Genomic DNA, 24,208 nt, shown 5'->3' with positions numbered 1-24,208 from the left:
TCTCTCTCTCTCTCTCTCTCTCTCTCTCTCTCTCTCTCTCTCTCTCTCTCTCTCTCTCTCTCTCTCTCTCTCTCTCTCTCTCTCTCTCTCTCTCTCTCTCTCTCTCTCTCTCTCTCTCTCTCTTTAAGGAGTTCGTCCCTTGCCACAAGAGTTCAGCTCATCACAACCATGATCACTTGGTTCCTATAGGAAACATTTGAAGTCAACATGAAATGGCTTTCACAACCCATTTTACTTCCCTTAATGTGACATGTTTGCGCAATGGGATATTAATACCTAATAAAAAGCTATTAGACTATTGGTTATCATTATCCAAGATCCTGCTCGCTTAGGTTAGATCAGCCAATTTTCACTGCACAAAAAACACTTTGCTACTAGTTCGATTACAATCGGATTATTAGAGTCCATGTAAACACAGTGTTAACACTCTTTGAGAAATCTACTTCTGATTGGCTTATAGTTGGTTTGGCATATTAAACTAGGAAAGGATAAACTTGTTTTTATTTTAAACATGACTGAAATGCCCAGGTTTATGTTTGGCTGTCGGCTCTTATTTAGGCTCAGCTCACTGTTATGACCGCTCCTCACTGGAGCAGCACCATGGACAGCGACAAGTCCGCCAGCCTAAGGTCTTCCCGTCGGGAGTGACACTGCACACACTCCATCTCTATAGTCTCTAACATCTGTCCATAAAGGAGGGACATTCTAGCTGCACCAGGTCTGTTTCCTTCTGTAGTCACTCCTAACTTAACATATTTTGCTTAATTGTTCATTACTCTGTGGTGCTTTATGATCTGTGGTGTAGTGCTCCCTGGAGCCACATTTTATCAAGAGACTGTGTGCTTATAAATTTCTGCAAATGACATTTTATGCAAAGTGGACAAAAATGATTAAGGCAGTTTGATGCTATACGGAGAACTTATAACATGTGCAGTTTTTTTTAAGCATACAAAAATATTTATTTTCTACAATAGGCAGCTAAATGTCATATTTTTTAAATCACAGTGACTAGTAAAGTGAGAAAGTACGGTCAGTATATTTGTTCCATACTTTGTATATTGGTTTTATGTTTCCCATACTCACTGCAAAGGCGTAAATGCCAGTTCTTGTTCTCAGCTGTGGATTTTAGTCAAACAAACCACTCAACAATCTTCCTAAGTGTTTTTTTTTGTTGGTCTATTTAAAATAGAAACCTTTTGTAACAATATACAATACCGGTCAAAAGTTTGGGGTCAATAATTTATTAATAAAAAAATTAAATGAATACTTTTTTCAGCAAGGATGTGTTAAAATGATAAAAAAGATTTATATTGTTAAAATATTTTTATTTTGAATAAATGTTGTTCTTTTTAACTTTTTATTCATCAATGAATTCTGAAAAAAGTATCAGGTTATTAAAAAATATTAAGCAGCACAACTGTTTACAACATTGACAATAAATCAGCATATTAGAATGATTTTGGAAGGATCATGTGACTGCAGACTGGAGTAATGATGCTTAAAATTTTTTTTTTTCAAAAACATTAAAATTAATGTTTACAAACTTTTGACCGGTACTATGTTGGGTGCAGCTCTTTATATGTAGCTCATGTATTATATATTTAAGTCATATATTTGTCCGCCATTAGAGAAGGACTTAAGGATTTTATAACATTTATAAAAAATATTTATAAATTTTGAGCTTCAGCTATCCGTGGCAATGGCATGAACAAGGATCTGCATTCCGAGTTGCATGTCGTTAGTTTGATGAATCGTCGAACGATTAAAAAATGACTCATAATAAACAGTGATCGCTTATCGCCACCTACTGACTTAACGATGTAATCTGCAGTAAGAGTCACTGAACGAGTTTGTTTGTCTATCATTTCGCCTCTGCCATCGAGAATCTTTACATTTGGTTCTGTGGTTTTCGGTTTTTGTCCTACAGTAGCCTAGTTGGTGCAAACACGCACTGTAACATTCACTTTTGCAGTGTTTGCAGGTATTTTATGTTTAACAGTCATTTTTTTATGGAGTTATGTCCTGGAGGATTCGGGTAACATAATTAAGACGATGTTTTCTAAATGTTTTAAGTGTTCCTAAATGTTAAATAGCATACACAAAACATTGTGCTTACGTAAATATGGAAACGAACGGAGATCCTACTATTTGTTGGAAAGCTGCAACTTTAAGACAGAAGCGAACTCCCCCTCTTTTCTTGAACAATGGTCTCTACCAACCACCGCTGCTCTCGCCGCTGAATCCTTAACGTGCCATTTTATTACTAATGGGCATATCTGGAAATCAAAATGTCATCGATATACGGGACAGTATCAGGTTTCTGAGGATGCCAGCGGTGGATATTCATGCGGGTTTCTCCGGACCAGTGCTGATTTTGGCCAGTGAAGCTTCCTTGTAGTGAATCGGATGATTGGAGCAGCTGTGCGCTCGCGCTTAGATTGCAGCTGTCATTGATATTGCATAGTGAACAGTGAGTATAAGACAGCATGCACACTACAATGCAACAGTCATTGTGTCTGACTTATGTGTACATGCAATATTCTTTGTGCACCATTCTCAAGGTGATTTGGAAATGCCCGTTTAGTGAGAGGAAACTTCCAACAGATGTGAGAGGTTTTGCTGTAGTAACAGAGATCAATGAATGAATGAATGCATGAATGAATTAATGAATGAATGCAAGTGTGTTCTGTTGAACTGATGATAATCTTTCATATCTCATACAGGGAAAAGCTGTATAGATCAATGGAAGACACTGACAGAGAGAAAAGAAAAGAGAGAGAGGAGGGAGGGAGAGAGGCAAAGACAGGCATGATGTAATGCGCTTGAGACAATGGTTGAGGATTCTCTCCAATTAGAGTCACAGCAGCGGAAAAGGCTGTTTTGAAAGAGATGAGATCACTATAACATGCCGGCTTGCAAGGTGTACTGGGAATGTCATGGGAATTGTTCTTGCATCTCCCGCTCGCCTGTGGTCCGGCTGTAATGGACCTTATTCACATGTGCTGCTGGACTGAGTGAATGTGAACGTGATGCTCTAATGTAGGCTACAAATACTTGGCTCTACACTCAAAGAATGTTTGAATTATTACAGCATGAAGCTTTTATTGAAGTTAGACGGATTAATCAACACATTTAATTGTGATATTACACAATTTATTTACTGTCACCTTGCCAGATTGTGCTGAAATTGTCATGGCATCACATCATGTCTATTAAAGGAAGTGTGACTGTTCAGTGCATTTTTTTTTTTTAAGTATAAAATATCTTGTAGTTACCATCAGAATATTCCTTTAAGTTCAAGTAAAAAAAATGATGGATATAGAACCAATCACACAGCACTATCTGCTTTCAAACTTCAAATGTATTCATTTTTGCTACTTTGTGGACACTAAACATTTAACGTGGAAGCAACTGGGTAGTTTGGATGGAGAATCATGGCCTCTAATGGTCTGTACTGTAGACAGACAGGCTGAGAATAGACGGCCTCCGTGTCCCACTGACCCTGTTGGTTGTGCTGGTGTGTAAAGTCTACCTCAGCCATTTTTTTGCTGTATTTTATCAAATGTACAGCTAGTTTGTATGACCTTGGCAAGGGGGTATGTGGTGGAAAGGATCTTTTTCACACCACTGAATATGTGTTGATCAAAGGTTATATCAGTGAAAAATACAGTGGAGTCCAGTCTGAGACTTGCATTCAAAATCAAATTTAAATCTCGAAATAATCAAAAACATTAAGTACATGAGAAACATTTAGGATCACTAGTCTGAAACACTGTTGAAAACCTGGGATTTAAAAAAAATATTGAAGTCTATTTGAAATGATACTTTATATTAGTGCTGCGGAACGATTAATCGCATCCAAAATAAAAGTTTGTGATTACATAACATGTGTGTGTACTGTGTATAATTATTTTGTATATATTTGAGAAATATTTGCATGTGTATATATACTGTATATATATTTATACATAATTTATATTATATATAAATCTAAATATTTTATATATAAATTACTTTTTTTTTTTTTAATATGTACATGCATGTGTGTGTATTTAGAAAATAATTATACACAGTACACACATATATATTATGTAAACACAAAATTTTATTTTGGATGCGATTAATCGTTGCCCAGCACTACAGTTATATTTAATAAATAAAAGTAATGCCATAAAATAAATAAGAAATGTTTAAAATAATATAAGTCAAATAAAGAAAATTTGACACATTGACCGTGTGAATAAACTTATGCAGATCATGCTGTAAAGCTATAAGCACACACCAAATACTAAGACATTTTAAAATTCATGTACATTTTCTCAAAAATTAAGTTTGCACAAAAATTTCAATTCAATTATATGCTTATAATATATTGATTTCGTTTGCATTAAATTAAGAAAATCAAAATAGTAGCACTAGTCTTTGACTACCCACTGTATATCAAATGCAACATGATATCATTATTTGTGTGGTTGGTTATATAGAGCTGGTAAGTCCCGCCCATCCGTAAAACTCCAAGTGGACCTCTAGGTTGAAAAAGCGTCAATGCAAGTGAATGAGAGAAAATAATTATTTTCTGTTCCCGTTTGAATTGTGCCATGAATGTGAACATATGTTGTCTGTGATTTTTTTATATAATTTCTCATGTAACGAGTTTGACAGTATATTGTATGATTCTTTGGCTAGCAGTTGTGGAATAGACATAACGAGAAAGACTACACGTCGCATATGTGACGTCACCGCATAACACATTTTCCCTCCACAAATCACGGTGCGATAATCTAAGGAATTAGATCGAGATGCCTGTGTGTTTTGTAGGCATGTTTAGCGGAATCCGTGTGCTAGTGGTGGTGACGTATATCAAACGCGTCGAAAGCAGAAGAGTTGTAGTCCACAAAGTGCTCTCACACAAAGTCTAACCGTATGAAAATTCTACCCGCTAAATTGTAGCATTCTTTACACGAAAAATTATATAAAAAATTCACAGACAACATATGTTCACATTCATTGCAAAATTCAAAGGGGATTAGAAAATAATTATTTTCTCTCATTCACTTGCATTGACTATTTTTCAACCTAGAGGTCCAGCGGGGTAAGCGGAAGGGGCGGGACTTACCAGCTCTATATGTTATATGCGGTATATTCTTGTATCACCACAAAAATCCACAGATTTCATTGAACTTACTCACCTCAGCCCTCGCTTTCCTATCACGTTCTACCTCTCTTTCTTTCTCCCTCCCCCCACAGCCATTCATTCATTCAAGACAGTGTGTGTGGAATATGATCGCTCTTGTTGTCATCATTGGGGCTTTTACTCTGGGCATTGCCTTGCTCTCCACTCAATACTCTGATTGAAATGTGGGTTTAAAATACAGTGTAGAGCACTCTCACACCCAATGGGCCATTGAGAAGTCTTGGGTTTGTGCCCATCTGCATTACATTTCAGTGCAGGATATGCCAAATATCCTCTAAATATTCCGTGCCCTTGACCTTTTGTTAAAATGTGAGCAGTGATGTGTTAGCAGTCAATAATCCACATTCCTTTGTTCATTTATTCAGTCCAGCCCACATGCTTGGACCACCACTGTTTACAAATCCCCTACTTGCAACTTGGTACAGTCCATTATTGGATTATTTGACTCTGTCTGTTTGCTCATTAACTAATCATGAAGGGCTTGATCAGCAAAATATATTATGGCAAAAATCTGCAGAATGGATTTAAACACCTTTATTTAACCAAAATGTTGTGTAATTCCTCTCTGAGGTCCCAACATTGATCCCTTGGCCTTGAGTAATGTAATGCCACTGTCCTTGTTGGATCAGAAGTAAAATATCATGAAGCAATCAATGCCCAAAAGGGTCATTTGCATTCTATTGTTCTTTATGTTCATTGAATACCAATATGCATCTTGTAGGCAGAAGTTGAACTCTGGATCAAGTTTTGAAGTCGTGCCAGCCTCACTGCTGATGTCTGATGTTATAGGGGCTGTTTTGTGTTATGAAATATAGATGGGAGTCTTCTTCTCTTAAGATGCTGTAATGGCTTTTCTTTTCCCCTCTTCCAATCCTGCTGCGTCATTCTTTCTTTTTTTCCTTTCCTTTCTTCCTGCTGCTTCCGGTAACACTTTATTTTGATGGTTCTCTTTAGACATTCTGTTGACTATAAGTAATGGTTACATGTCAACTAACTCTTATTAGAGTATAAGACTGTCTGCTTAATGTCTGCTAAAACTTGTTGTCTCAAAACAAACATTCTATTGACTATAAGTCACTTTGCAAGTACATATCAACTTATTCTACTAACCCCTTATTCTACTAACTCTAACCGTACACCTAACAATCTACTAATACTGAACTAATACCCTAATGTAAGTTAGTTGACATGCGAGTGTAACGTTACTTATAGTCAACAGGATACATGTCTAAAGTTTTTTTTTTTTTTTTTTTTTTGGTTCAGTTTCATTATTTCGAGCTTCATTCATAATTTTTCATTAATAATGTATTTGTAGCATGTAGGAATGTACTAATACATTTCAGCGACTGACATTTTCTGCAAAATGGACAAAAAGTGAGACAGTTTGATGCTACAGAGAACTCGCAACAATTTCTACTCCTCAATATGCAATTAAATGTCAAAATATTTTAAATGAAAATCACTGAGAGACTAGTAGAGTGACGGAGAATAAGGATAAATATGTCAGGACATTTGTGTCATTTTTTTATTTTTTATTGATTTTTGCCATTCCCATGCTCGCTATAAAAGGGCATAAATGCAAGCTCTTGATTTCATTTGTAAATATTAGTCACAAACCACTCAACAATCTTCCCCAAAAGATTTTTTGAGAAGTAGTTGTTTTCTTTACAGTTTTATTCATAATTTTTCTGTAGTGAGTGAAGACAAATAAAACAGTCAAATAAACTCAATTACAGTATATCACAGGAAATAGATAATGTGAGCTCCAGTGCCTTCACACTCATTGACAGTTACCTTACTAAGTCACTTCGCAATTGCATAAAGTTACATTTTCCTCAATTTTGTTGTATCACGTGTTCGATGTTGCTTGTGCCGTCTGTGTCAAACAACTGGCTCTGCCTGTTTTCAAGGGGTAGTTGTTTATAATTTTTGATTAAACAAAAGTATAAATGTGTTTAAAGTGTGTAATTTAACAGGTGCATAAACAGGAATAAGCTAAGCTAACAAGCTAATCAGCTAGCAATATGATGAAAGATTAACTTTCAAAATGTCAAAATTGACAGGATAATTATAACAGTGACGTAGAGGCTCCTCCTCATGACCTTTTGCCTGTATCTTGCCATTTTCTCCCATCACATTTATGACACACGAGGAAGAAATATTCTATTCTATTCTATTCTATTCTATTCTATTCTATTTATTCCATATACAAAGTCTCATTGGAGCAACAACTGCTGTAATATGCTGAGATGTTAGCTTGCAAAATGCCAGCTGACTAAAAAACAAGAACGAGAAATGTTTAATGGTCAGGGTCAGTAATGGTAATCGTGCTCACTGATCATGTGTAATAGTGACGTAAGAGGCGGTTTGTAAGCTGGCACATCCAGTCTCTGACGTCATTCTTTGACTGTGACTCAATGTGTCAGTGTTGTGTGAAAATAAATCTAGGTCTTTTTCCCCCCATTGTAGCCAGATAAGTGTGCAGGTATGTGTGTGTGAGTGTTTGTGCAGTGATTGAGAGGGAGTCCCAGACTCTGTCCCACATGAATAATTTATTGATTGGCATATGGCATTAAGACGTTGCTTCTATTCCAGTTCCTTTGTCTCTCTCCTCACTCACTTCTCTCCGTTGCATCTGGAGATTCCTGCAGTACTCTTGAAACATCAGGAAAAAGACTTTTGCTTTGGTTTTGATTTTTCCCTTGCTTATAGTGATTCCAGTGCACTTTCATCTCAATTCGATAACCGTCTGGTGTACACATTTAAAAAAATAAAATAATCTTTTACAGAAAATTGTTTACCTGACCAGAAAGCTCTGAAGGCCAGGGGTAAGGAGTGGTGGTGATTATTTTGTATTGGGAAATTGATAGTTGATCAATAACTAACTCGAGAACAGAAAGTGTTGATTTCCGAATATATGAGTTGTTAGCTCTGTAATTAGTCTATCCATTTCCACCAGTTTAACCACTCTGCACCATTTTCTGAGCAGTTGCGAACATGATAGATGGACATTATGTAATTGACAGGATAATAAGACAATCACAATGACGTGAGGCTCTTTTTTGAATGTTTCTCATCACACATTTACGGCACACTTAAATATCTCAGAATAACACACTTTATTATTGTTTTTCTATTCTATTCTAGTCAGTGTTGTTGTTATTATTAACCAACTAAAACTATTAAAATAATTTCTGTTAATTAAAATAAAGCTAAAATATTTGAAAATATAGATGAAAAACTTAAACTAAAAATGTTAAATATAGCTGCAAGGAGCAATTAACGGGGTTCAAGCACCTTAAGGCCTTTAAGCACATGCGTAAAAAGGTATTATGTTTTATTTAGCAAGCCTGTAACCACATAGATCAATGATGGAAAAGACCATTTATGGCCAAAACAGGAAATTACTTAGAAAATATATGTTTTAAAGCTTTTTAACAGTCTAGGACTAGTTTGTGAATGCAGGTTTTTGAAATAATCTCCTATATTTAACGAACGATTCGATTGACAGTGGTGGTCCTAGAGGCCATATGGTATGAATGTCGTGGGCATGTGTGAAAAATCACCTGATATACAATCTTTTACGCACGTGAAAAAGTGAAGGCGCCCCTTGGTGGCTGATTTCTTTTAAATTTTCTCACAGGCCTCTTGAGTCAAACAGGCCCAGCGAGTTTCGTTCCGATCGGCCTCTGTTAACCTTGTCTGATAGGTGCTCAAACTTCATTGGCCAATGGCAGCCGTGTTTTTCGAGATACGAGTATGTGACTTTTGCGTAGCTATATCCGTTTCCGTGTTGTTTTTTTTTATTTTTATTTTATAGCGCCACTAAGTGGCGAGTCGCCACGTCCTTTTTCACGCGACCACAGTCTGAGCCCATACATAGGTGTACCGAGATTGGTGAAATTATCTCATTCAGTTCAAGAGGGATAGCTGTTTTAGTAAAAGTGTCCATGTTTTGGCGGACGTGAATACATTTGATAATTAGTGACAATCAGACTCCAGAGAATCTTTCTACACTGGTTTGGTTCCGATCAGACGAAGAACCTAGTACTAGTTTGCAAAAATAGGTTGCCATGTGTTCTGTCCACCTTGAGCCAAGGATTCCAACGATATAAGACACTTGAGCCTGCGATGAACGGTTTAGGAGTTATGATGAGTTATTACGTTCTTTTGATCGCTGTAGCGCCATCATCAGACCGATTGGGGTGAGCCTTGGTGCCGTTGTAGATGAGGTGGGTACTACAACCCCCTTAAAGTTTCAAGTATCTGCGACTTACGGTTTGGTCTGCCCGATCACTTTTAGGGGAGAATGCTGACCCTTGGAAATTCTAACACGCTTCAACCCACAATTAGAAATGCCAAGTTTAAGTAATTCGAAGTACTAAATTTACTAAAACTAATATTAAAACTGAATTCAAAATATTATTAAATACTGTAATAGTAAATAAATAACATTAAAATATATTATTATATTATATTATCGGTATATACACTTTCTAATATTTAATATCATATTTATTATAACATTGCCTAATATTTATTTAGCTTTTTTATTATTTTTTGCTTTTTTTTTAAATACACAGCTTGTGTTCTTTGTTCAAAAGAGTGCAACTGAGTAATTTAATTGTACTTAAATATGTTGCTTGTTGGAACAATGCTATTTGTTTCAATCTTGAGTTGTTCTTATTGTGTCAATGCAATACGGTACATTATATAAAATAATATCTTATTTTATTTTTAAGGTCAGTTCTTAAGCTTTCTACAATCATCTGTTATCTAAGTGACATTTGCCAAGCATTTTAAAACCCAGCGGTGGTTTAGGAGAAACTTTCGACGTGGTCTAACTCGTGACAGACCCTTGCACAATAATGTCTTTTGAATTGTCTCTTTATCTACTGCAGCAGGGGGAAAAAACTCCCACTTTTCCAGGCAGCTTCAGGGCTCTCCATTGCATGCTTGGTTAAAGACAGGAGAGCTGGCCGCAGCCCAGAGTGTTTGTGGGTCTAAAGTTAGCAGTTAGTTGCTAGCTGGGAGATGGTGGGACTCTGGCTAACAGCCTGTTCGCATAGTGTCTGCAGGGCCCATTGCCAGTGAGAGTCAGCTTAGGATGGACATGTAGGTCTACTATCTGCAAACATGAGAAGTAAGGAATGTAGGGCCAAGTCTTCTGATAATAATTCAATGAAATAGACTACTTGTATTAACTTTTTGTATGATTATATGTGTATAGAGATGGAAAATTGTGTTTGGATCGTAAATTAATGACTGTTGAAAACGGTCATTAATTTTGCAGTTCTATTTGGTGAAGCAAATTATAGGCCTTTATCACACTCACGTTTGAAAAGTGGAAGCTTTAAATGGCTTAAAATAACTTCCGCTGCAGCCTGCATCAATGGCTGTGCCCATAGCACGGGATTGTGATTTATACTGATGTTTATACTGATTTATTCATCTAAACACACTATCCACAGTTTACAATCATTAATCAGGTATGATAAAACAAAGAAAAATGATGTCATGTTATTCCAATGCATATTTCATGATTTAAAGTAGAGCGCAATGTGTGAGCCCACTGTATGTGTTTGCGCAATAAAGAGTCTGACCACCTTTTTCATTGTAGAAATGCAAGAACAGAATACAGCCAACATGTATCACATTATGTAAAAAGCATTCGAATTAGAGAATTAGGTTATACATCCATCCCGTAAAATATGAATTACGACAAGACTGTACAAATTAAACTATGTTCACATTGTTTCCATGCACTTACTTCACAATCATCAATTATTAGATCAAACTGAAGTTGTTCAAATATAGGAATATTTCCAACCCGAAGTCGATTATTTCAAAATGACTGGTTTGATCATCTTAAGCGTTTCATATCCTCTGGGTTTGAGTGCAAAGATTGGATAGCATTATATTGTAGACAAGATTTAAGGTAAATCATAATAAATATGCTGGAACAATCATGACTGGGACGACACCGTTGCTGACCATTCGCCTCGCTCACATAATACTGCACATTAAAAATAGAAGATTTAACATGTAAGGCTAAATATACTGTTTGAAATATTTATGTTTTTTGTCAAGTTCAACTAAGTTCAGTTTTGTTGTCAAAATTTGGCGTCTGTCCATTGACAATAATGCAGGAGAAAATTCTATTACGCTACTAATCGGAGCAGGATGTGACGACACAATGACTGTGATAAAGGCTGTTATAATATTACCGTTTTCCAGAAGTCACTTTTTTAATATTATCTGAAATGTTCTGCGACTTATATAATGCTATTAACGTCAAGCAAGCAAAATAGAGTACTTATACATTAAAAAAACCCCTGCTTACTGCCTCATGCAACCTTCCCAACTGTCCATTCCAGCATGAATTACATTGTTTTTGAATATAATAATAAAATGTGACTTGTGCACCGACACAATTTTCCCCCTCAACAACACAATTTTGCCCCGGTGTGACTACTACTCTGGTGCAACTTATTTTACGTAAAATATTATATTATATTATATTATATTATATTATATTATATTATATTATATTATATTATATTATATTATATTATATTATATTATATTATATTATATTATATTATGTTGTTATGTTCCGTTCCGTTTTATATTGTTGTTTTTGTTACCTAAAAGTATATAAAAAACCTTTTTGTTAATTGAATTAAAGCTGAAATTAAAATAAAATATAAGATAAAAACCTAAATGGAAATTAGAAATAACTGAAATAAAATAAGTTTAAGTACTGAAATATTAAACCAAAAGCTAATTTAAAATATGAATATATACTGCAATGGTGAATAAATAATGTTCAAAAAATATATATATATTTGTAAAATATATTTTAGATTTTTTTTAATAATATTTATTAAATAAACTTTATTTATTATTTTCCTATGTTACTTCCTTAAGAATTACTTCCTTTTGCATGGTGCTGCACATCTCCGCTTTAACTTCCACCTCCACGTATACTCTACAACAATATTCCGACGGATTCATTTTGTATATTAACAGGGCCCGAGATGCCCGGGTCAATGAAGTGAGCTGGCATATGTTTGTGTCTCGGGTGGATCGAAAACGCACCGATACACTTGCCAAGACTTTTTCTTTCTCTGTTCATCTGTTCTTTCTCCACTCACTCTGTTGTAAACACACACAAACACATCTCGTCCTTGCCAGGAGTTTCCTCCACCCGCTCTGCCTGTGTTGTATCATCACAGTCCAGGCGTGGAGCTCTGTGGCCCCGCATGTTTTCAATGCTAGTCTCCCCTACAGCTACCAGCCGTCACAATCCTGACAGCTTCGAGTCTAACAGGAGCAGACACACATCACCACTATGTACATGCAGTCTACATGCTGTCTACTCGCAGATGCTCCGAGCAGTTATACACTTTTACAGATAGACGCAAAGGGCTCGACAGAAAACGTGTATTTTTATTTATGGATGTTTGATTTTTTTACACGTAAAGTGTAACATTAACATAAACCTCAGTTATTTATTATTGTTATCTACATAATGAGTATGAGTAAATAAACATATGAGTGTATTTGATGACTGTATTTTCATTTGTTTTTGTTCATATTTGTATTATTATTGGTAGATTTCTATTAGTTTTTCCTAAAGCCTAACCCTGACGTGCTGGACAAGATGAAAAAATACTGTTGCAGTACCGCAGTACAATACATTCAATACTCTAAAATGTGCAATAAATATTATATATTTTTTTTTTATTAATATTAAAACATTGTGATGATATTGTTTATATTTTATTGATAATATTAAATATGATTTACCTTCATTATTATTAAAGCTGGTCTCAAAATGGACAATTTGCAGAGCAAAGTCATATCAAAGTTGTCGAATTGATTTCTACAGTATAGCACTTTTCACAATACACATTGATTCAAAGCAGCTTTACGGATATCTCCATGCGCATTCTAAGCATCCGTCCTCTTTCAGCAGGTAAAGATGATGTGCGAAGTGATGCCCACGATCAGCGAGGACACTGCGCTGAGCCAGCGTGGGTCCCAGAGCAGCGCCTCGGACCCTGACTCCCACTTCGAGCAGTTGATGGTGAACATGCTGGACGAGAGAGACCGTCTGTTGGACACCCTGAGAGAGACACAAGAAAGCCTGGCCCTCGCCCAGGAGCACCTGCAGGACGTCATCTATGACCGGGACTCACTGCAGAGACAGCTCAGCTCCGCACTGCCACAGGTATGACAACTACACCTACGCTATGCTGTTGATCTCACGTAACCACGGGTTTCGACTGTCGGCAGAGAGCTTTTCATTTATTACTTAAAGCTCACTTGAAGTTCTTCGATAGCTACTACATCAAAAAGCCTAACTGCTAAAGTTCACACGTTATTTAAGACAAGTGAACAGTCAGTAATAAAATAAGAACAAATACACAAATTACAAGCAGAGATGAATTCTAAATAACAAAGTTACAATGTCTAACAGTAGGTATTCAGGTACAGAAATGAATAATTAAGCCTAAATGTATTTGTTCACTGTAGAAATTAAATATAGTTTCATCTTTGTTAAAGCTGTATTTTGTTGTTTTATTAATATTAATGACACAGACAACAGTAGGAATATTAGGTGTGTGCTGTCACTTTAAGACCGAAAAAACTGACAAACATCCATATTTTCCTAACTCTTCACAGTATAACTGTTCACTTATGACATAAACGAGAGAATACTTGCCGAGACGGGCATTTAGATATAATTTTTTTGTGTTTATGTGTCCGTTCAAGGGCAAGGAAACGCAAAAGAGGAATCAATTCGGTGTTCGAACGCTGTCTGAAACTCTCTCTCTCTCTGTCTCAAAATTGCTTTATTGGCATGACTGTACATAATACAATATTGACAAAGCTTGGAATAGCCTACATAGAATAATTATAGATTATAATTATAGTTTTATAATTATATAGATAATTATAATTAAGACATCAAAATAATAAAATATTATAACATAACTTAAATTTAAATGTACAAATTAAAATGAATTGTACAAATTAACAGTGTAACAAATTTAAATGTGTGAACATTTGATACCACAGTTTTTTAACATATACGTTCGGTACACACACACACACACACATTACTGAGGGTCACTGTGGTGGACAGTAGGGAAACACTGAAGTCAGACACACACATTACACACACACTCACCTGCTGTCTCTGCTGTGGGCCTGTGGCACATCCACACATTTCTGGCACCCAGTGCTGCTGTTTGTCCCTCTCCTAGTATGATCTTTATCTGTTCTAGGCTACTTCATTCATGGCTGTAAAGTTCTGTATTAAGTTAGTGAATTTGTTTATGTAGTGGTCTGTGATTGAAATGTATTTGTGACAGTGAAGGACGAAGTGCGTCTCTGTCTCGATCTCTCCTGTCCTACAGTGAACACACACACACACACACACACACACACACACACACACACACACACACACACACACACACACACACACACACACACACACACTCTCTATCTCTCTCTCTCTCTCTCTCTCTCTCTCTCTCTCTCTCTCTATGCGCGGCTGTGGGCACAGATAACGTGCGAGTCCCGATTTTCGTCTCTTCTTCTGCGTTTAAAATTGTTTGAATGTGTAAATTGGCAAGACGAAACACGTTTCACTCTATGATGGTTAAATTTAGCAGTTAATCCGCGAATCACATGTGTGCCACTGCCGAACCGTGGGGCCTGATCCGTACGGATCAACTGCGATCCGTTCCACCCCTGCACACTGCAGTTCCATTTTTCACCACAGATTTACAATGGAAATTTGTGGGGCGCTGTAGAGCTGGGGAGGGCCCAGAGACCAGCTGCCCCGCTTAGAATCATGATACACGAGATATATATATATTAGTGCTGTCAAACGATTAAAATATTTAATCGCGATTAATCGCATGAATGTCATAGTTAACTCGTGATTAATCGCAATTAATCTCACATTTTTATCTATTCTAAATATCTCTTGATTTCTTTTTGTCCCATTATTTTTTTTCTCATTTTAATGCTCTTATCAACATGGAAAAGTGGATCAGCTTGCTTTGTGCAATTTTTTTTTATTGAAAACAACATCGGCATATACTGTGTTCAATTTCACACTAACATTCTCACTTGGAGAAAATAATCTCTCACACAATGTAACACTGTCCATCAATAAAAGGAAATAAGTGAAAGAAATACTGACGAGGTCCTGATATTGACGAGGGGGCGAAGAATTCGCATCAGCTGTGTGTGTGTGTGCTTGGCCATCAACAAGCGGTATTTCAGACTGGACGCGCTGCGATGATGATAGCTCAGTTCACAACGACAAAACACACAGATCACTTTGGTCTTGTCAATGGAACCATTTGGCAACTTTTTAAAAGTTATCCTTCCATTCAGAATCTTATTGGCATCCATTTCGGCGTCTCGCGCTCGTCATCCACTCAAAACATAACGTTAACCAATTATTTGGCCGGCTCGCAAGCCCAAACAAGTGTGTGCGACGTTTGTTTTGTTTCTGGTCTAGCTAGATCCGCTTGCGCTTTGGTCGACGAAGCAACAAAACGTACTCGCCGCGCATGCCGCGTCCTGTTGCAAAAGCATGTGAAAAAAACTACAAAGTTTGCTAGGCCAAAAAGACCGTTAATCGCGCGATAAAAAAATTGACGCCGTTAAAATGGGTTTGCGTTAATGCCGTTAATAACGCGTTTAACTGACAGCCCTAATATATATATATATATATATATATATATATATATATATATACGGTATAGAGATCTATGTTTGTTCCTACTAAGAACGCACGATTAAATAAAAACAACACTCTTAACTCTTTCCCCACCAGCATTTAAAAAAAAAATGTTGCCAGCCATGTCAACATTTTTGATAATTTTCACAAAATTTTCATGGCCTCCAGAATATGTTGTATGGATATCTGAATATGCAATATATCAAAAGAAAGAACAGAACTCTGCTTTTTAATCAAACAAACAAAAACTTTTATTTATAACTTTTATTAAACTTTTTATTCTAGCTTTATGCATTCCTTTTTTTTAATCAACACTTGAATGTTGGTAAGTTTCATAAAAAAGCAACATTTTGAGCAAAAAGCTGAAAAAAATCACGTTTTTGTCAAAGACTACGTCTGGATCAGATTCAGAAGCGTTGTCTCACTAATGACGGAAATTTTCATCAATGGCGGGGAAAGAGTTAAATGTTTTAAAGGTGCATTGTGTAATATTTAGGATGATCTGTTGACAGAAATGCAATATCATATACATAACTATGTTTTCGGTGGTGTATATAGACCTTACTCAATGAAGAGTTGTTTTTATTACCCTAGAATGAGCCATTTCTATCTACATGCACCCCAGGTCCCCTTACATTGAAATGCGGCGACATGTTTCTACAGTAGCCCTGAACGGACAAACGCGTTTCGTCACCATGTTGTTCTTCGTGCAAAGAAGCAAGCGAAAGTCAGCGAATAAAACACTGACACAATGATGAACAAGTAACAATAATATTCGCAATAACAAATCGTTTTACTGAATAATTAAGTAAACCTGATTTCTCAATTTATCTTTGTAAAGAAACCTCATTGCTTAACTGGCTACTCTCTGCTGTCTCAGACGGCGATCTTTTCCTGTCGGCCACCGTAACTTCTGTTGGATGCAATTTGCAAACTCGCCACTAGATCCCGCTAAAAATTACACTGTGCACCTTTAAGCTAGACATCATATTCCGATAAGGATATCTGAGTACCAGCGATGTCGTGGAAAGAAATTATAGATGTTGATTTCACACACATAAGATACAGTTAGTTTTTTCCAGTGCTGAACGTTTCAGACGTTTTTCCCCCCACAGCTGAGAGACTGTAAAAACATGGGCATGTTCACAGCTGGCCGTGTGTGATTGCAGCAGCTGAAACTGGTGATACTAAAATCTGTGTCCAAGTCTTTCCTTCCGAACAAAGAGGACTAAAAATCACCAAGCGCGGTTTTCAGCTGCGCTACTATTGCCCAGAGACATGGGAAAAAGCGATGGCTTACGTAATCACGCCATAAATTCAGATTAGCTCGACGCTCAAAGGAAAAGTGTGTCAGTAATTCTAGTCACAAGTCCTTACCACTCTCCTTCCAGAAGTCTCTGTGCTCCTGGTGAAGCAGAAAAATAGTTTTTGTTGTGTGGTAGTTCTCACTTTCCCTCAGTGGAGGGTTTTAGCTTTGCTTACTGTACTAAGGGTGATTGGGTCTATGTTGTAGAGTATGGAAAAAGGGTGTTGTGGATTTGAGTGGCATGTACACTGCCCTTTTAAAAGTTTGGGGTCAGAAAAGTTTCGCAAGAAGTCTCTTGTGCTCTCCAAGGCTGCATTTATTTGATTAAAAATACAGTAAAAACTAGTAATATTGTAAAATATTATTACAATTTAAAATAACTTTCTATTTTGATATATTTTAAAATGTAATTTATTCCTGTGAAGTCAAAGCTGAATTTTCAGCATCATTACTTCAGTCTTTGGTGTCACATGATCATTCAGAAATCATACTAATATGCTGATTTGCTGCTCAAGAAACATTTCTTATTATCAATGTTGAAAACTGGTGTGCTGATATTTTTGTGGAAACTGTGATACATTTGTTTCCAATATTCTTAAATGAACAGCATTTATTTGCAAAAAAAAACTTTTATACCATTAAATGTCTTTACTGTTATTTTTTTCTGATCAATTTGTATCCTTGCTAAATAAGATTAATAATTGGAGAAAAAAAAATCTTACTGAATGGCAGTGTACAAAAACTTCTGTCTCTTTATATAAATTTTCCATGGAATTTAGGCAATTTTGCTAAAAAAGGGTCGCCCTGCAATGAAAGGTCTGTTGTTATTTCTGTTCCAAACCTTTATGACTTTATTTTTCTTCTGTTAAACACGAAAGAAGATGTTGTGAAGAATGTTCACACTGCTCTTTTCCAACAATGAAGGCATTCAGTGATCATGAGCTGTCCTGAAACCTTATGTTCTAGTTTTATGTGAGGAACAGATCTAAATTAAGACATTCAAATCGGTGTGTTGCGTTCGTTTACTATGCTTTCATTATATGAAAAATGGCAGCGTGGACATTCTTCAAAACATCTTCTGTGTTCCACAGAAGAAAATAAAGTCATCCGGGTTTGGAACAATGTGACGGTGAGTAAATGATGATACAGTACAATAACACAAAAGAGACATGTATAGTTCATAAAATAATCACTTGAATTACAGATATTAGCATGTGACTCATTTTTTGCCGTTTTACTATCCAGCGCTACGTGATCATTGTACAAAAAGAGTGGCGGCGTAGACCGGGTCGATAACAATGTATTGATTGCCTGTGTGTCAAGACGGTACTCAGACGCACTGTTTACTGATCATGTGAAAAAATGAGATGTTACTTCTCTCGATCCGGATCTTACACATGTGCAAATGACTCCATTAATTAGTGTAGCAGCGCTTTATTAGCGCTTGCCACATCAACTCCACGCTGATGCTTTATGAGGCTCATTGGCGGAATAAATCTGAAGATGTGTACCAGCAGGAAAGCCATGTTATTATGAGCTGTTGTAATTTAGAAACCGTGAACAGTGTCTGCTAATGTTTTTTAAACGGCATTGAAATAGATTTTATTCACAGTGATTGTTTGGTGGTGTTTGTAATGGCCACTTTACACAGTCTACACTAATTGCATGATGGATGTAGGCTTTTGCTTATTTAATGAGCTAAATATCAGGTTATTTATAGCTTTGCACAAAGCTGATTTTTTGGTTAATTTGTTTTATGCCTCCTTTAAGCTTGTTTTGCTCTCATGGAGCTAAAGCGTGGAATGAATGTAAGGGGGGGAACAATGTTATAGGGTTGAAAAGTCACATAGAGGAGGCAGTTCCCCTGCTGGATTATGATTGGCTGTTCACGTTTTGCCCGCCTATCATGTTCACAGAGAGTCTGCAAATTAGCCTGAATGTGTCACATTGGGAAAAAAATGAACAGACTAATCTCAAACTACTCAACCAATTGGGCATTAGATAAATAATAAAGATATTATAATAGCCATGCAAGCAACAATGTGGTATAAAAAGCTGCACAAATTATATTTGTTGTCAGTTATTATTGAAGCAATGTATAATTCATTTTTTTAATGTATTTAAACTTATGATTTTGCGACTTGGCTAATCTATATGTTTCAACTGCCTTACATCCCAAAACTCTTTAAACAATAGTTTGGAAATGTGTAGCAAATGTGTAATTTACATCTGAACTAAAAACAAAACAGACTTTGCTTCCTCCCCCCAGCATTGTTTTGTAGATGGTAATGTAAACAGGTTGTCTGAATCTGATCCTCGGCGTTCAGACATGTGGAACGTTTCTAAAACAACACTTTGACCTCCTTTAGCGCTTGAAGACGTCTGAGGTTTGGGCTCATGGTTTAGACTGTGCATTAAATCTGGGCTCTGATGAGCAGAGAGATGAAATAGGCTGAATTATCGCTGCAGGGTGAACTCTGCTGTAGAAGAAGAGGAGGAGAGACAGGAAAGGGGGAGGAAGTAGACGGAAGGTGGATTGATGCGGAGAGGATGTGGCCTGGTTTTAGTATTGGCTATCTGTTATAAAGCTGATACTTTTCTTTCTCTCACACATACACCTTAACATTTAAAACATTCAGATCTTAATGGCAAACCGCATTCCCCCAAGATGCCCTGGGGTTCAGACCGTGATTATATCATGCACAGTAATGGCTTACATCCTTCTTTACAGCAACAGCTCTGATAACAACCCTTTAACTGTAATGCTGAGAGGCAGGACACAGGTTTTAATGCAGGGTCGCTTTTTACTGTCTCCTTAATCCTTGCTATTTTAACAACAACACTAAGTTTAAGTCATTTATAGTTCGTTTTTATATATATATATATATATATATATATATATATATATATATATATATATATATATATATATATATATATATATATATATATATATATATATATATATATATAAATAATCATTACCATTGATTGGCCCCTCTAAGTAACTGGCTGATATAGCTGTGCTTTAGTGTGTAAAATCTGAAATGTATTTAAACAAGAACTGGGAATCAAAGTGGAATCAGGGCTCATATCATAAGAAATCAATTTTTTTTTATTTACTTAACTCATTTAAAAAAAAAATAGGAGTTAATTGTCCTATGTATTGTAAACAGACTATAAACTTCTTTAATGCTTAAATATCCAGTCTGTCAAAAATCAGAACCCCCCTTTTTTGTATTTATTTTTTCTCATTATTATTATTATTTTATGATCTAATATTGTTAATAATAATTTATATTAATAATTCTTTATAAGAACAACAAAAAAGATAAGTTGACAAATATGAAAATTGGTAAAAATATATTGATTATCTTATTATAATTATTATATTTATAATAATAATCATTTATGCAAACAACAAAAAACAATAACAGATTTAGAAATGTGAAAATGAGTAAAAAGATATTGATTATTTGTCTGTAATTAACATACAGCTGCCCATAATATAATAATAATAATAAATAAATAAATAAAGATGATGATGATTATAATACTAGTTAAGTCAAGTAATAAGAAGGAAGATGGATGCTATTCCGAAACACCAGATGAACCATTACATTGTAGTTTTTAGGCACAGCCCATTTAATTCTAAGGGTCAGAGGAAGTCTTGAAATAACTAAATTACGATCCCTGTAGGGTGTTTTTACTGCCTGGGTTGAACAGCTGTCTAGTTTCACCTGTTTTCATGTCCTGTGTTGCTCTTTCAGTTTGTCTGGCAGACTCCTGTCCTTTGTGCGGTTGGGTTCTGCTTACTCATCAGGCCAAAGTGGTGTGCACACATCAATGCCACCTTTGAGTCTGGGTCAGCAAGTTTAAGAGAAGGAGAGAAAGACAGGACCATGAGTCCGCACTCAGAACACCCATTGGTACCCTTCAGTATCCAGTAAAACAAACAAAACAATAACAATTTGTTTAATTGTTCAGTCATTTGTTCAACTTCACTAGATTACCCTCCAGCTACTCTCATAATGCTGCACCATCCCTCTGTAACTTTCAGTGGGAGTCGGTTTTCCTTGAAGGATTTCACTCTTTGCAAGTGACCGTTTTGGCCTGAATGCATAATGTTGATGCCGTGTTTTGATATGTTCCTTGTGCCGAAATGTCAGGTGATGTGTTTGATGAACATTTGTTGAAATTGTTTGAATGAAATTGTTCTGAATGAATGAATTGGCGAAAAAGAAAATGTAGGGCAAGGACTTGGTTCTACACACAAATAAAGGTTCTTACAGTAATTCCATTGAAGAAATATTTTGGGTTTCCCAAAAAATCTTTAATGCAGCAGTTCTTAAAGGGGCTATGTGTAAGAATATTCATGTATTAATTGCTTTTTTATTACCGATGTGTGAACGGCTTGTAACGAAACTTAAAAATGGGATCTTCATGACTTCCTAGGTTGTCTATGAAAGCCTGTTGACCAGATTTTACATTTACATTTATTCATTTAGCTGACGCTTTTATCCAAAGCGACTTACAATTGCTATATTTGTCAGAGGTCGCACGCCTCTGGAGCAACTAGGGGTTAAGTGTCTTGCTCAGGGACACATTGGTGTCTCACAGTGGATTCGAACCCGGGTATTTTTATGTGAATGACTCAGGACATTTTTGCAGAGAAAATGAAAAGGATGTGACGCTTACACATGCTCCCGAAAGCCTATCTTCCGTTTAATGACACATGAAACAAATGTTTGTACAATGTTAAAAGGAATAGTCACGAGCAATAACTTGTTGGCTGCAGTTCACTTAACTGCCACCGGTGTCGCTAATAACAAGGGTTTCTTTAATTCTACATATAGCCCCTTTAAAAGAACCATTGCATTTTAAGATGTGGGTGTTGCACTCCGAAGTAGAGGCAGATGAACACTTTTGCTCTTGATTGGAAAATTCCTCCATACGTCACCAGAGAGAAGTCTGACGTTTTCATTGGAAGGTAAAATATCCACAGATGAATTGTTCACCATAAGATCTATAACATACATTAGAAAATTCCATTTCACAAACGGTCTTTAACGTGAAAAGGCATTGTCCACCCATTGTCACTTCCATAATGAGACACATTTCTGAGTGTAACTGAAGTGAAAACAGAGCAGGATTCTGCTTTATCCATCGATAATTGATTAGATGTTGAAAAGTGGGTGTTCTGTAGCGAAATGGTGTTGGTGTGGTGTAATGGTCCTATTGCATTCATCAGCAACTGAGTCATTAGAGAGACACAACATGTCAATTTACTGAGTCCCCCATCATAAATCATTCACGTCCTCTTCATTTATCATCGTTCAAAATCTCTTACGGTCCAATCATTGTGCAGGGATTCTCATGGAATGTACCATTACAGGATACGGGGATGTTTGATGGGCTTGTGGAAAGTCAGATGATTAAGTGAAAGGCAAGAAACACATGAATAGATTCTTATCTCCATTTCTCTTATTCTCTTTCCCTCCTTGCGTTTGCCTTCCTCTGGGCTCATTCAGTCAGCTGGTTTCCTCCATCGCAGCACATGATTCGATGTGATCGTCAGTTATTGTTTGTGCCCTACTTCACTCGACCCCTTGGCCACATGAACACTTCATAGAGAGTGAGAGAGAGGAAAAATCCAGAGAGGTTGAAGGAAAACCACAACATCATGCTTGGTATTTGTTTAAATGTTGTTTGTGTTGAGCTGATACATTTCTATGTAAATTTTGTCATGACCTTTAATGTTTAAATGTGTGAATGATACGTCAAATCGTGCCGCGTAAAGAATGGTGGTGGGTGGATGCTATTGCTTTTCTATGTCACTAGACTTACAATTCTACTGGAAGACAATAAAATGAGTAAAAAATTATCTATACATTTCTTACTGACCCCAATCTTTTGAACGGTAGTGTATGTATCGTAGCTTGCCTCAACCTGACAATTATGAAAAATATATTTGGCCTGAGAACACAGTTCAATAAAATGCTACTAATACAATCCAAACACATGGATACTGTATATTGTTACAGGACTAGACAGTTCATTATAGTGTTGTGTTCCTACACATAGCTAAAATTGAATATGTATCTTATTAACAAGTCTAGTTCAGAAAAATACATTATGAAGGTCCTATTGTTTGTCATCTATTCTTGAAACGGCTGCTTTTATGTTTTATATTTAATGCAGTGAGGAGCTCTCTGTCTTTCAAAATGCGCACATTGACAGCGTTTATTAAAATAGAACTTGGGCAAAGACCAAAATAGACACCGGCATCTTCATTCCCTACTTCATTCTGTTATCAGTTGGCCACTCATATGAATGACTGCAAGGCATGATGGGAAGTGGCTGGCCACATCCCACGGGCATTCATCAAGTTGTGATTGACAGCCTGGAGAGAACGAAAGCCCTGCAGATGTCGTCCGCTGCGCTCCACAGCTCTTTCTGTTCCCTGTCCTCCTGACAGTCATGCATTCATACTGGCGACAAAATCTCAGTGTATCGTTTGATGTCAAGGTAAAGCTGCAACATGAACACGTGTGAAGAAGGTACAAGAAATTATACACAATTTATAAAAATGTTGTCATCTTTTACCCTCATGTTGTTGTTCCTAACCTGAATAACGTACTTTCTTGAGGGAATACAAGTTATCTTGAAGAATGTCCTGCCGTCTCTTTTCTGTAGAATGAACATGGATGTGACCACATTCATTTGAGTTTGTTAGGGTGAGGGTGAGTAAATAATAAAGAGTCTTCATTTTTAAATGAAATTTATCCCTTAAGTGGCCTATAGTAATGAAGTACGAATGCTTTAGTATGTGCGCGATGCCCATTAGTCCATTGTATCTTGGAAACATCAAAGATAATTTCTCACAATTTACGGTCTTGTAAGCTGATTTAGTTTATTGGTTGTAAACTGGGTAGGT

The 24,208-nt window shown here is 36.3% G+C and overlaps 1 protein-coding gene across 5 annotated transcripts in view; it reads left to right on the top strand.

The window, feature by feature from the left end:
• The first annotated feature begins 2,204 nt into the window (after window positions 1-2,204).
• The window catches only part of ppfia2 (PTPRF interacting protein alpha 2), a 166,673-nt gene continuing 144,669 nt past the window's right edge, over window positions 2,205-24,208 (top strand). For 3 of the 5 annotated variants that reach the window (XM_056247465.1, XM_056247463.1, XM_056247467.1), the window contains exons 1-2: window positions 2,206-2,470; window positions 13,173-13,430. In XM_056247465.1, the coding sequence (XP_056103440.1) occupies window positions 13,182-13,430 (249 nt within the window). In that variant the 5' untranslated portion in view covers window positions 2,206-2,470; window positions 13,173-13,181. Of the gene's footprint in view, window positions 2,471-13,172; window positions 13,431-24,208 lie in introns of all 5 variants that reach the window. The other 2 variants (XM_056247466.1, XM_056247464.1) reach the window with 2 other exon arrangements.

This window comes from Rhinichthys klamathensis, unplaced genomic scaffold (genome assembly GCF_029890125.1).
Source record: "Rhinichthys klamathensis goyatoka isolate OS25496 unplaced genomic scaffold, OSU_Roscu_1.1 h1tg000048l_1, whole genome shotgun sequence".
In the NCBI taxonomy this organism is placed as follows: Eukaryota; Metazoa; Chordata; class Actinopteri; order Cypriniformes; family Leuciscidae; genus Rhinichthys; species Rhinichthys klamathensis.
The sequence above is the reverse complement of the archived record's forward strand: the minus strand, read 5'-3'. Positions and strand labels throughout refer to the sequence as shown.